At 50.4% G+C, this 13,032-nt stretch overlaps 1 protein-coding gene across 1 annotated transcript; it reads right to left on the minus strand.

Annotated features, from left to right (window-relative positions):
- Nucleotides 1-10,548: 10,548 nt before the first annotated feature.
- On the minus strand, nucleotides 10,549-11,282 carry P3R3URF (PIK3R3 upstream open reading frame). The gene is made up of 2 exons (XM_042996976.1): nucleotides 10,979-11,282; nucleotides 10,549-10,695 (listed from the first exon to the last, which is right to left on the minus strand). Exons 1-2 carry the CDS (start codon nucleotides 11,223-11,225, stop codon nucleotides 10,652-10,654), a joined length of 291 nt encoding a protein of 96 aa, XP_042852910.1. The 5' UTR covers nucleotides 11,226-11,282; the 3' UTR covers nucleotides 10,549-10,651.
- Nucleotides 11,283-13,032: the final 1,750 nt, after the last annotated feature.

Below are 13,032 nucleotides of genomic sequence, written 5' to 3' on the forward strand. Positions count from 1 at the left end.
TAAGAAAGCAAGATACAAAATTGTCTACACAGTGTATTAACCATGTAGAAGAAAGCCACATGTGCCCAGAAATGAAAAAGAATAAATATATAAAAATGCTAGTACTGTTTATCTCTACTTGCTGGATGCTTTATATATTTTTTTTTCTTCTTACTTGCTTATGTTTTCCACAATGAGCAAAAATTATTTAAACCTTGTTTGAAAGTAACCCCTTCTTAGCTCCTAAGAATTTGGCTGCCCACTTACCATGTCAGTCTGTCTCAGTCATTTGGACACCTGGGGAAAAACACTTGGTGGGTGACAGATTAAGATCAGCAATATTTAGGGGCGCCTTGGTGGCTCAGTTGGTTAAGGGTCTGACTTCGGCTCAGGTCATGATCTCACAGTTCATGAGTTTGAGCCCCTCGTCGGGCTCTGTGCTGACAGCTCAGAGCCTGGAGCCTGCTTCAGATTCTGTATCTCCCTTTCACTCTGCCCCTCCCCTGCTCATGCTCTGTCTCTCTCTGTCTCAAAAATAAACATTTAAAAATTAAAAAAAAAAAAAAGATCAGCAATATTTTTTGTGTCTTACAACTTTTCTCCCATCATTCACAGGAAGATCAGTTTTTCCTGTATTTGCCAGTCCTCCCTTAAAATCCATCACTTCATCACATGATGCCTCTTTTTTTTTTTTTTTTTTCTAAGTAAAACAAAACCTGGGAATGGAACATAAACTTGTGCTGAACCCTGATATGAAAATGAGTAGGCACTGGGCTTCCAACTGCCAGTGAAGTGCCAGTGCAGAAGGGCTGTCCAGGCTGATGGATGCCAGAGACAGGTAAATGTGCCCCCATTTCAGGCCTGAAATGCCTGCAAGAATTCCAACCTACCACTTTTTGGGTTCTGTGGACACATTCTACCTAGAGGCCCCTCAGATGACAAGGTCTCCCTCACTGCAGGCAATGGCTGGTTGCCAAAGATTGCTGGACTGGGAGACAGAAAACTAGATTATGTTTCTATGACAACACAAATGGTACCACCTCCAGGAAGCTTTCTGTGCCTCCTTCCCTGATCCCCACTGCCTCTCCATATTACATTTCTCCCCCAAGGAGTCATGGCTCTGGGTACTTTCCTTGCCCCTCTTAGAGCAAATGTGGTGATGTGGCAGCTGGTACTGTGAGAAGACATCACACAGACCTTGGTTCACTTCCTGACTCTTGTCACTCAATTCCTGAACCTCAGTTTCCTCAGCTGTAAAATGGAGACAGTAATCTCAGCAGCACACAGAACTGCCCCCATCCCGGGACCTGACAACCCGATCCTCAAGCTCCTGTAACATGATTGTGCCCAAAGAAACTGCCTAGCAGCCCAGAACCACAAGAGAATACTCACTAGGCCCAGCATTGTGGTGGCAGGCACCCCCCCCCCAACCTCCCCACCCAGATCTCCAGCCAGCCGCAGCCAGGGAACAGACAGCCAGCAGTGGCTAATGATACCTCTCCCATCTTCTGGACAGAGTAATTGCCAGGTGGGATGGCAAGACCCCAATTATTAAGGGTCTGTCCAGGGGTGTGGCCACAGACATGTCCAAAACTGAATTCAGCTTCCCCTCAAACGTATTACCCTTCCTGCCCCCTATCTCAGAGAATAGCATCACCCAGGGGACTCAAATTGGAGATCAGGATATGGTCCTCACAACTCCTTCTCACTTATGTCTCTCATTCCATCACCAAGTCCTGTCATTTCTACCTCTCAGATCCATCCATTTCCTCCCATCCCAGGGCTGCTGCTGTAGTTCGTGCCACTACCCACCTCTTCACAGGTCTCCTGGCCTCTACCCTGCACATCTCCTCCTGCCACTGATGAAGATGCCTCAATAGCTCTCAGAAAACCAGCCTCAGTAATTGTAAGTCCCCCACCTTGCCCCAGTTTGGTCCCAGCTTACCTTTCTAACCTCATCTCCACTCCTTGCCTCATGTCTGTAGTTTCCCCAAATTCACTGTCCTGTTTCTCACCTGCCTGTTTTTGCTCATGTCATTCCCTGTCATTAATGTTCTTCTCTTCCTCTCTTTTCCACTGACTAGCTCCTTTTCATATAAGACTTAACTCAGATTTCCATTCTTCCAGAAGGCTTTTTGCTCCTCCATTCCCCACACACTCCCAAACTAGATTAAGTGTTCCCCTTGTTGCCACTTACTGAGCACTGTTCCAAGCACCTTTGATGCCTTAACTCATCTAATCTTCACAGCAAACCCTGTGTCTAGGCTCTCCTATTACTACTTTACAGGTAAGAGAACTGAAGCTTATAGAAGTTGAAGCAAAACTACCAAGGCCAAATAAGTGCCTAGTAGTCTATTTACTTTTTTTTTTTCCTTAATAAAAAAATCTGCATTGTTCTTTTCTGATTATGAAAGTACCAAGAAAAAGGTAAGAATTACTCTTCTTTTTGTCATTTTGGTGAATTCCCTTGGTCTGGCATGCAGTAGGCAAAGTAAGCGCCAGTTCTCTATGCCTATATATACATGCTGATTTGGATAGCATTTTATATAAACTGTTCACACCCTTCCTGCAGTTTCCTGAATCTGGAGCTCTTGGGAGTGCACCGAGCACCCCCCTCCCGCTTCCATCCAGTCCCTAGTAGTACCAGGCTCTCGGTCCTCTGAGGTGTAACTACAGCTTACTTTCCCGGCGAGATGAGGACAGGGACGGGTCGAATTGGTTCTTAGTGCACAGACCACATCTGTACACAAACCAGAGTCCAGAGACCAGGCGAGGTGACGAGCGGCGCTCAGGCTTGGGGCGGCCCCTCCCAAGGCCCGGGATTCCCCCTCGCTCCACCCCCACGCTCTCCAGCCCCACACCTTCTCACCTCTGTACCCAAACCTCAGGCCCGGACCTCGAGGCCACGGTCCCGCCCGCCCCAGGTGCCCCCCACCCCCACACTCCTACGCCTCGGGTCTTCCGCACCGCGGCTTCCGGCTGCCCACTCAGCGCACCCGAGGCACCCGGCTCGGTTAATTACAGCCCCGCCCCCAGGCCCCTGGCTGCCTCAGCAGCCCAACTCCCGGGCTCCCACCGCGTCCCCGGCTGCAACCGCGGAAGCTGCTAACTGGGAAACTACCGGCCCCGTCCCCCACCCAGTTCAAGGCCCTGGCGCCCTTGGGTCAGGGCCGGAGGAGGCAGGCACTTCCAGACAAGTGCTGGCGCCGGGTGCGTCGCACTTGACGGAAAGGACGCCTGAGAATAAATCCGGAGCGGATTTGCATCACATCAGCAGGGGAGGGCTCGCTGCCACCGAAGTTCCAAAGCGGAGGACGTCCCCGACCTGTCCCGGCCCAGTGGCGGGTTTAGGAGCAGTGGGGAGTGGGAGGGAAGCTGCTTAAAGGGAAGAGGTGTGTGCCCTGGCCGCGAAAGCTGGGGCAGGAAGCCAGCTAGTGGGGAGTAATCTCCTCTCCTTGGCTGGGCTGGACCTCAGCCTGGGCTTGGGTCCTCGTGGAAGGAAGTGGGGACAGAGGTTTTCTGTGCATGTGTGTAACTTGGATGAAAGGAAACAGCGCGGCCCGGACTGGTGGGAGAGCCTAGCAATCCCCACCCATACTGCTAAGACTCTCCCAGCCGTGGTCTTCTGAGATCCCCCTACCGCCGCGGGAGCCCTTGTATCCCGGTGGCCTGAACCTCTGTAACTACTGTGTGCTCATAGAGCAGACAGTCCTGACCTCAGGTCCTAGCCTTGGCTTAGACTATAGGCCATCAGACTTCCACTCCACCCACATGGCCAGTCTTTGCAGGGCAACTCATTCATGTCTTTCTGTGAGGCTGCTCATGCTGTCTCTCAGCCACAAAGTCTTTTACCCCTTTTTATCAGCTAAAATATTGCTCCCTCTTTAAGCCCAGCTCTAAAACCACCTAAAGATCTTCACTGAAGCCTAAGGGTCAGTGCCCCTGCCTCTCTAGGCCCCCAGTGTACAAAGTCTGGACTTCTCTTTTAGCCCTGACACTTCTCTTGGTGTATCTACCAAGCCTGTTTTCTCTGTTAGACTGCAAGTTTTCAAGAAAAAGAGTCAGGACCGATTCAACTGTGTCCTCAGTGCCAATGGGAGTGTCTGGGACTTGGTGGGGACAGCACTGGCTGCTGTGTGATCTTTGGCAAGTCCTCTCCCTTAATGAACTTCAAACTCCTCCCTCACCCTTACAGTGAAGGATTTGGATGAAACCGTCCCCAGGGTTGCCTCCAGCTCTGACCCTGTGAGCCAGTGACTTCCTGGATCCCCAAGCCTCATATAATGACCAATATTGGGAAGGGCAGGGGTCAGGGTTCCATTTGAAATTCTTCCACTTCCACTTGAGTCAGTTAACAGAGGCAACTGTAGGAGCCCCTGGGTGACTCAGAGAGTTAAGCATCAGCCCTTGGTTCAGTTCGTGATCTCATAGTTCGTGAGTTTGAGGCCTGCATCGAGTGAACAAGAGCTACACTTCTCTCTCTCTCCCTCTCTCTCCGTCCCTGGCTCACTTGTGCCCTCTCTCTCTTAAAAAAAAAACAAAACAAAACAAAAACAAAAAAACAGAGGCAACTGTGCAAGGTTGATGAAGCTTAGGAATCCAAAAGTTTCTAGGAACTTCAAGGAGGTGAGTCTAGTGACAACACACCATGATGCTAACCCAGCTGGAAAGTCCCCTGCCCCCAAGTTTCCAGGGGCCTGACAACCAGTGCCAGCAGGGGTGGGGGTGTGTAGTGGGGGTGGGGGTGTGGGGTTGGTTAGGCCATCCCAGAAAGTGAAGAACCCCCCCATTCACAGCCCCTCTCCAACCGATACACACTATCTCCAGGAACAGTGGCAGCAGTCCCTTAACCCCCTGAAGACCAGCCCAGGACCACCCTACTCTCCACTCCAACCCCCTACACACCCACCCCACCCCAGCTCTCTCCAATCTGAGTTGAGAACACCCAGAGTCCCCAAGAGGAGACTCAGTTCAGCTCTCTCATAGCACAGGCTGTCAGCCCCTATTGCACACTTCCTTAAAAGGAACTCCTTAAATTCGGGGTCAGCCACATGGATTACCTTCACTTTACCCGTTGAAGCCACATGGATTAATGCTAATCTGAAAACACAGCCCTCAAATTAGGACAGACCTAGCTGAGTTTCCAGTCCTCCCTAGCTGAATGACCTTAGGCATGTTATTTATCTTCTTCGAGCCTCAGTTCCTTCATCTATAAAATGGCAGCAATGATTTATATACACAGTGGTTGTGAGCATCCTATAAGATTTATAAAACACCTGTCATAGGAACTGACATATGTAGGATGGCAAATGTAAGTATTATTTATATTCCCTATTCCCTCCATTTTCCCTGAAGCTGCCTGACCCTTTCTCTGGAAGCTGGGAATGCAGACGTCTAAAATGGAACTGATCTGGACAAAACCAGGACTATGAAATAATAAAACCTGTGCATAGGACTCAATTATAGACTTCAAAAGAAAGCAAAGGATGTTTGAGGGACACAATTTGCCAAAGGTCATATAGCAGATGGAGGTAGGTAGAATGGCAGGCAAGCAGGGAGAGGGAGGCAAATGGGGATGTGGGCCGAGGTCGGGGCTGAGGTCGGGGCTGAGGTATTGAGCTGAATCCAAGGACTGACAGCCGAACAAGAGGGTCTCCAACTGACATTGCCCTGTTTCCCATGCCCAGAAGGGCTTGGCATTTGCCTCTCTCTGGAACTGCTCCTTCTGGGTTCCTGAGTTTGCAGTAGTTTCCCAGAAATGCTAGGTAAATATCCCTGTTGTTTACTGAGTTCCCATACTGACAAGAGTCCCCATACCAAGTGCTGCCTCATCTTTGGCTCCTTCTTCGGAGATACTTCTCCCAGCACCACCCCAGGCAGATGCCCTCCACAAGGTCCCTTACCAAGGCCTTGCTAGGGGCTCTGCACCCCACCTACCCCACAGCATGATCTTGTTCACGGGTCAGCATCTTCTTTGGAGAGTCTGCTCTTCCCAGCAGCTCCAAGAAATTGTGGTATATGAAATATTTTCTACTTAGTACTTTTCTTCCCAAAAAAGTCAGACGTGGCTTGCCATTCCATTACTAACCTTTGAAAATGTCTTGGGGCTGGTGTTATTCCCACTCTGGAGAAATCGGAGGAATTGTGGCTGGTGTACTTGCGACTTGATAATTTTTTCTCTAGGCTAGGTTTTCTTCTTCTTCTTCTTCTTCTTCTTCTTCTTCTTCTTCTTCTTCTTCTGCTTCTTCTGCTTCTTCTTCTTTTAGTTCCCCTCTCTTTCTCCCCCTCCTGCCACCCCACCCCCCTCATCGTCAGGAACCAAGATATGTCCTCTTGGAAGTTGTCTGTTCTGTCTGGCTTATTACAGGCTTCTTAACTTATCCTAAGCTCATATGTCCTGAGCTCTCCGCCTCCTTCTTAGTGTTCATGTGTGAACTCCTTTGCCCATCCCCAATGGGGGAACCTCTAGTTTATTTATTTATTTTTTAAGTTCATTTATTTTGAGAGAGAGAGAGAGAGAGAGAATGGGCAGATAGAGGGAGAGAGAGCGAATCCCAAGCAGGCTCTGCACATCAGCACAGAGCCCCATGTGGGACTCAAACCCACAAACTGAGAGATCATGACCTGAGCTGAAATCAAGAGTCAGAGGCTTAATGGACTGAGCCACTCAGGTACCCGGGAATCCTCTAGTTTAGACATTCACCTGAAGGTAAGGATTTCACTAATTGATTTCTCAAGACTTCTAATTCAAGGATACTCTAAACTTGTGATCTGGGAGTCAGTGATGCCAGAATTCTATATTCCTGATTCTGTAACTCAGATTTCACCATGCTAGAATTCTGTGATGCTAAGATTCCATGACTCTGGATTCTATGCATTTAGAATTTTATGTTTTTTTGTGTTTCATGAATTTGTCATTGACTTAGTGACAATAACCAGGATTCACTTGTCCTGGGTTTCTGTGTTTGTTTTCCACAGGATGGAAGTCTCAGTTCTGGGCTCCCTCCTCTGAATTCACTGAAGGCAGGGAAGATGATTAGATAGGTAAAGGTAACATTCCCACTTCCCCTGGGGCTTCAGGGCAGCCCAGCATTCAGTCCACCTCCCTCCCCCCAAGTCATTTGGGCTGCAAGTATTTGAGTGTAGCAGGAAAAGCAGGCTCCTTTGCAGCCCTTCCACCCAGCTTCCTTTCCTCCCTGGCCTGCCCCGCCCCAGGATCCGGGAAAGAAAGTTAACTGGGAGGCTGGCCCGGTCAAATGGGCAGAGGGGGAGGGAGGGCTGAGTACAGGGCAGGGCAGGTAGCCAATGAAGTAGGTATGGGAGATTCCCCAGGGAGCCCTGTAGCTTTCTCCGAAGGTGAGGAAGGAACAGAGGACGGAAGTGGGGGTGTGGGTGAGGGTACTGGTCAGGGTGGGGTGACCGGTATTGCATTGTAAGGCTGGAGCTGGGCTTCCTGCCATTGACCCATTGGTGACAAGGGACCTCCAGCCTGGCGCCCTGGGAGTGGTCTGGTCTGGTCCCTACCCATTGACTTTGTGTTTCTGTGTCTGACTCAGACTCCCAGGAAAACCCAGAGGGCAGAAATTGGGGATGGGGAAACTGATCCTCCAGGGGTCCTTCCTGGGAGGGCCACCTGAGGCCAAGAAAGGGGACAGGACTTTCCAAGGATCACACTAGGGTTTGGGACAGAGCAAGGACTGGAATTCTGAGCTTCAGCTTGCAGCCCAGAGCTGTTCTCCCAACACTCCAAAAGGTCCCAGTTTTACAAAATGCTCCCACAACAGGACAGCTTGGCCGGACTCTGGGATGGAGGACGGGCCCGCCCCCAGGCAGCCTCCCCAGAGCTGTCTGGACCCCTCCTCCAGCCCCCAGGCGCTTGGCTGAAGCTGCCAAACCCGATTTTCCGGTGGCTGCCCAGAAGCTGGCTGGAGCGGGAAGCCTTCTCTGGGCCGGGACCCCTCAGGCCACTGTCCTCTTCCTCCTGCCCTTCTGCCCCCACCACTTGCTCTTACTCGGAGCTGTGCCACCACCACTTCCTCCTCTGTCAGCCAGCAGTCTCCCCTGCCCAGCACCAGGAGGTGTGATCCAGCACTGCCCCTCTCTGTTTCAGTTTTCTCATCTGCAGATGGAGGACTAAGGACTGGCTTGACTCCCAGGGATCAACTGTGAGGAGGCTCCAGAACAAAGGGGCTGTGAATAACAGTGGCTCCCCACTTGGGTGGTGGGTTGGTGCAATGTTGGAAGCACAGCCTGGGGTGTGAGAAGGAAGCTCTGTTCTGGAGTGTGCTTTTGGGGTAGAAGGTGCAAGGTAAAGGAGGGTGCCCCTCTGGTGTCCTCAGGCTATCTCATGAGACAGAAAGAGACAGAGAACATCCATCATCCCGGACTGAGTCCCCTTGTTACTAATGTTCAGAGTTCTTGCCACAGTTTGGTGCCGTGCCTGTGTGGTCTGTTTAATGTCTGTCTCCCACCGAGCTGTAACACCCACCAGGAAGAACTCCTGCTGTCTTGCACACTGCTCTATCTCCAGAACTTGGCACCCTCCCTGGCACATGGCAGGCACTACTGCCTGAGACAGAGTTTCAGACTGAAAAGCAGAAGCAGAGGCACCCTAGGGGCTGGAGACCAGCCGGGTGTGCTCACCTAACCAGGCTCCTGCTCCAGGCTGCCACATGGCCCAGGCCTCTTCCTCTGGGGTTCTCAACCTCCAGGGAGCCCTGCTGGGGTGGGAATGAGTGAGCTGTACCCAGTCATCTAGGGGTCACCTAGACTGGAGTGGTGGGTGCCCTCTGGCTGCAGCTGCCTCTGGGAGCCTGGAGGGGGAGGGGCCGAGGAGAAGCCCGTCATTGCAGAGGGAGCTAAAAATAGCCAGAAGAGATGATGTCATCAGGTTCCCACAGCTCAGCACCCCCCTCACTCACACACACACACACATCCTCACAGACACAGATACACACAGACACAAGTGTGGACATACACACACACACACACATACACACACACACACACACACACACACACACTCTGCTAGGGGAGGGAAGTTTCTGGGTTCCTGGGCTGCAGGGGCAGGGAAGTCTGGTGAGTGTGTCTGCACGTGTGCAGGTGTCTATGTGTGCCTGGGTTTGCATGAGTGTGATTGCATGTTTCTATCTATATGCTTATGTGCTTGTCCAGATGCATGCATGTCTGTGTGTTCATTTGTAGGCATGTGTATGTGCTGTTACATATGCCATGTGGGGAGGGCCATGTGCATTAGTGTCAGTGTTTATCTCTGTTTATAAGTATGTACTTGCATGCACCTGTGTTTGTTGCTTTGTGTGTCTGTGAGTCTACTTATATTTACATGTCTGCATATGTTCATGGACTGTGGCATGTGTCTTTATATGTGTGGGCCCCTCTGTGGATCTTGGGCACTAGCCCAGCCACCTTGCTGCCTCCCCCTTCCCCCCACCCCAGCCAGCACTGTCTGGGCATGATGTGTCAGTGAATTCTCTGCCGCTTCCTCCTCTCAGGGTCCCAGTCTCCGGCAAGCCTTAGAGTGGAAGGACACAGACACAGTTCATTTTTTCCTCACAGGCTTCTTAAACCCCAGGAGGCCAGGCCAAAGCTCTCAGACTTCACTCTCACCCCCACCCCGCAGGGAAGGGAGCCCTGGACACACACCCAGGCATAAAGTGACACCTCAGAGACCGAGTCCCTCACAACGTTTCCCACCACTGAGACACAATTCCATGGAGATACACCCCACAGAAATGCAGCTACACCTGATGACACATGGGCACACACTCAGAAATCCAAATGGAAAATCCCCAGGCCAGAGTGCTTAACACCCTCCCCCTTTCTGGACTCAAACTCAGTCTTGCCCCACCCCTAACCACCGCAGCTCAGCTGACAGTCCTGGAAAACACTGGCCTCGGGGAACAGCTAGGGGGCTGACGGTGACCAGTCCTCCTCAGAAGGAACCCTCTCCTCCTTCAGGCTGCCCCTCACCCTCTCTCCTGACCTTCATTCCTCTTAGCTGAAGCCTCTGTCTGGCACACCAGTAGCCTTACCCTCGACACACAGCCGGCCACAAAGTCACAATCTATTGCAGAGGCACACTCAGCCACATGTCTGCTCAGACTCCCATCTCCACACACACTCAGACACACACACCAACAGCTACTTCTGCACACTGGCCATCATAGGCACAGAGCCACATAACATCTCACATTCAAGCACTCGTGGAGTTACACTCAAGTAGTGAAATCTCTTTCATCCTATCTCTTTCTGATCTGTGCCTCTACCTCCCTCCTCAAGGATCTGGCTCCCTATAACTTCCAAGATGTCTATGGAGACCCTTTTCCCTGTGCAGTGCAGGAAGGATCCCTACCTCCCAGGGCAGATCAAAAGCTGAGGCCAAAGATGGAGAAATGGTGTGTGTTGCCGACCTTGTCCTGTCCTTCCATTGCCTAACTGTGATCCCTGCTGTTGTCACTAAAGCCCGCCCCTGGGAGCATTCAGCCCCAACCCTGCCCTCATACCCTGATGCATATTTATCTGGAAACACCTTGGAATGGAGTAAGGCAGTTGGAGCAGAATTGATTGTATTTGTCTGCTGTTAACCACCCAGGGCCCTTAGGAGATGCAGGTCCGGAGACAGCCAAGCTTCTGGACTAGTTTCTGGACATTTCTAGAAGATCAGAAAGCTGCCAGGTTGACAGAGGTGTCTGAGAACTAAGGAGAAGAAGGAAAGGGAAGAGTGTGAGGAAGACAGCAGTTCTGGAAGCTCTACTGCTCTTAGATTCACAGTCTCCCAAGCCCTCTGCTTTTAGTCAATATGCCCTCCATTAAGGCTCTGAGCCTTTAGGATGTCTACTATCAAGACCCCACCATACTTTTGGGGTGGTATTTCTCACAGAGTGTGCCTCCTAGAATGCCTATGCGGGGCTAAAGTGGGGGAAAACTAATGGCTCTATTTTGCCAACCCCCCCACCCTGCCTCAGGGCCCTTGGCTAACCTGGTGGTGGAAGGATCCACACACTGGTGGTGGTGACGGTGTGAGTGTTGTTGATATCTGTGGCCAGGGTGGCAAAATTGGTGGCTGCAGTGGTAGGAGTTCTGCCTTGGGGTTTCTGCCGATACCTTCTACGGCTACACTTGAACATCCTGGGAAATCGAGGCCTAGGCCAGCCCATCCCTGGCCTGCGGTAGCGGAATCTTAAGCCCCGGGGCCGAGGGGCACGGGCAAGCTGAGAAGGGCCCATGGGCACAGGGAGCTTCTGTAGTGTGCCTGAGGGCACTACTGGCCAGGGCAGCTGGGGCCTCTATGACATAGACTCTGCATAAGGGTGGTGCTCTTTATTATAGGTCCTGGTCCCCAGCCCATCCCCATGGGTCAGACTTCCTCACAATTCTCTCCACAGGTCCAGCCCAAGGGCCAGAAAACCTCAGCTTGGCCCCTAGGGAAAAGGAACTCTGAGTAGGGGAAAATTACTCCCTCACTTTCTCATTTATCCGCATTAACAATATTAACAATATTTATTAAGCATTTACTGTGTGTCAAACAGTACTGACTACTTTACAAACACTATCTCTTTAATCCCACAAAGTTTAAACTCTATCATTATTCCTATTTCATATACAGTCGATTCTCATTATTCATAGTAGTTAATAAAGTCGTCACCACAAATAGTGCATTAGTAAATTGAGCCAATGCATCTACAGGGTTAGATTCCTACCAGTCTCTGGTCACAATTTTTTCGTCAACTGATCAATCAGAACATGACCTTGTTTTATGTGTTTCTGTTTAAAGACACCTAATTCAGGGGTGCCTGGGTGGCACAGTCGGTTAAGTGTCCCGACTCTTGAGCTCCGCTCGGGTCATGATCTCACTTTGTGAGTTCAAGCCCCCACATTGGGCTCTGCGCTGATGGTTCAGAGCCTGCTTGGGATTCTGTCTTTCCCTCTCTCTGCCCCACCCCAGCTTGTGCGCACTCTCTCTCTCAAAATAAATAAATAAACTTAAAAAAAAAAGGTACCTAATTTAAAATATACTGTTGAATCATTAACATTGAACTCATAGCCAACACCACTATAGCTTGTACCTGGATGACATATCATATGTCCTCTGTAAGGCACATCACAGGCTTCTTGTGCTTAGCAACACTAGACAACACTTCAGCATTATTTGATAAATGGCAAAATCATCAACAAAACACAGAAATGCATAGAATGTGACACTAAATAGCCCACAAGAAGAACATGTGTTTATATTATAAGAGGTGAAACAAGAAGGTAGAGTATCCTCTTGTTCAACCTCAGCTGAGAACAAGAGAATGAGGCAGCTCAAAATTTTTACAAATGTCCATGAATGACCACCAAAGTGACACGAGTATTGGTTTGGGGTTACAGATGAATTTTAGTCAGTAGGCAAATTCACAGATATGGAAGCCATGAATAATGAGGATTGACTGTATAAGGAAACTGAGGCTCAGTTAGGTGAGGTCACACAATTAGAGACAGGGAGGGGTTCAAATCCATGATGGCTCTAGGGCCCAAAGCCCAGACAGTTAACTCTTGCTGTTCTGCACTCATTTATTCATTTAATCATCCAGGAGATGTTCACTAACAACTTCATATGTGCTGGGCTCTGGGGATGTAGATGGAGGTGACATGGCCCCGATTCTTCTTGAGTGGGAAGAGAAAGCCATGTGGATAATCAGTGCAGGTGGAGGAACAGCTAGGTCCCCAGGGGATGTAAGTTGCGTCAACCCGGGGTTTATTTCCTTTCTTGTAGGTGACAGTGTTGTCAATGGTTCTGCCAGGCCTTGCACTGAGTTGTTGTGGGACTATGGACTTGTTCTTTCTCCCTCCACAATCTCTTTCCCTCCTATTTCACCTCTAGTCCTCCTTCCCAGCCTCTGCTGTTTCTCTGTTCCTGCAGGAGCCTGCCAGCAGATTTTAGGGTCCTCAGCACCACCCTATACAGCCTCACACCTACCTACTCCCCCTCTAGCCTCTTCTCTTGCTATCCTCAGTCTTAGAAAATGGACCTTTCTCCCATCAACTTCT

The sequence above is a fragment of the Panthera tigris genome, chromosome C1 (assembly GCF_018350195.1).
Source record: "Panthera tigris isolate Pti1 chromosome C1, P.tigris_Pti1_mat1.1, whole genome shotgun sequence".
NCBI classification, from domain to species: Eukaryota; Metazoa; Chordata; class Mammalia; order Carnivora; family Felidae; genus Panthera; species Panthera tigris.

What these genes read in the sequence shown, in the direction of transcription:
- P3R3URF (XM_042996976.1), bottom strand. Translation starts at nt 11,225, where the DNA reads ATGGGCCCTTCTCAGCTTGCCCGTGCCCCTCGGCCCCGGGGCTTAAGA. An exon ending in GTGGATCCTTCCACCACCAG is followed by an intron (nt 10,696 to 10,978) that starts GTTAGCCAAGGG and finishes TCTTCTCCTTAG; the next exon opens with TTCTCAGACACCTCTGTCAA.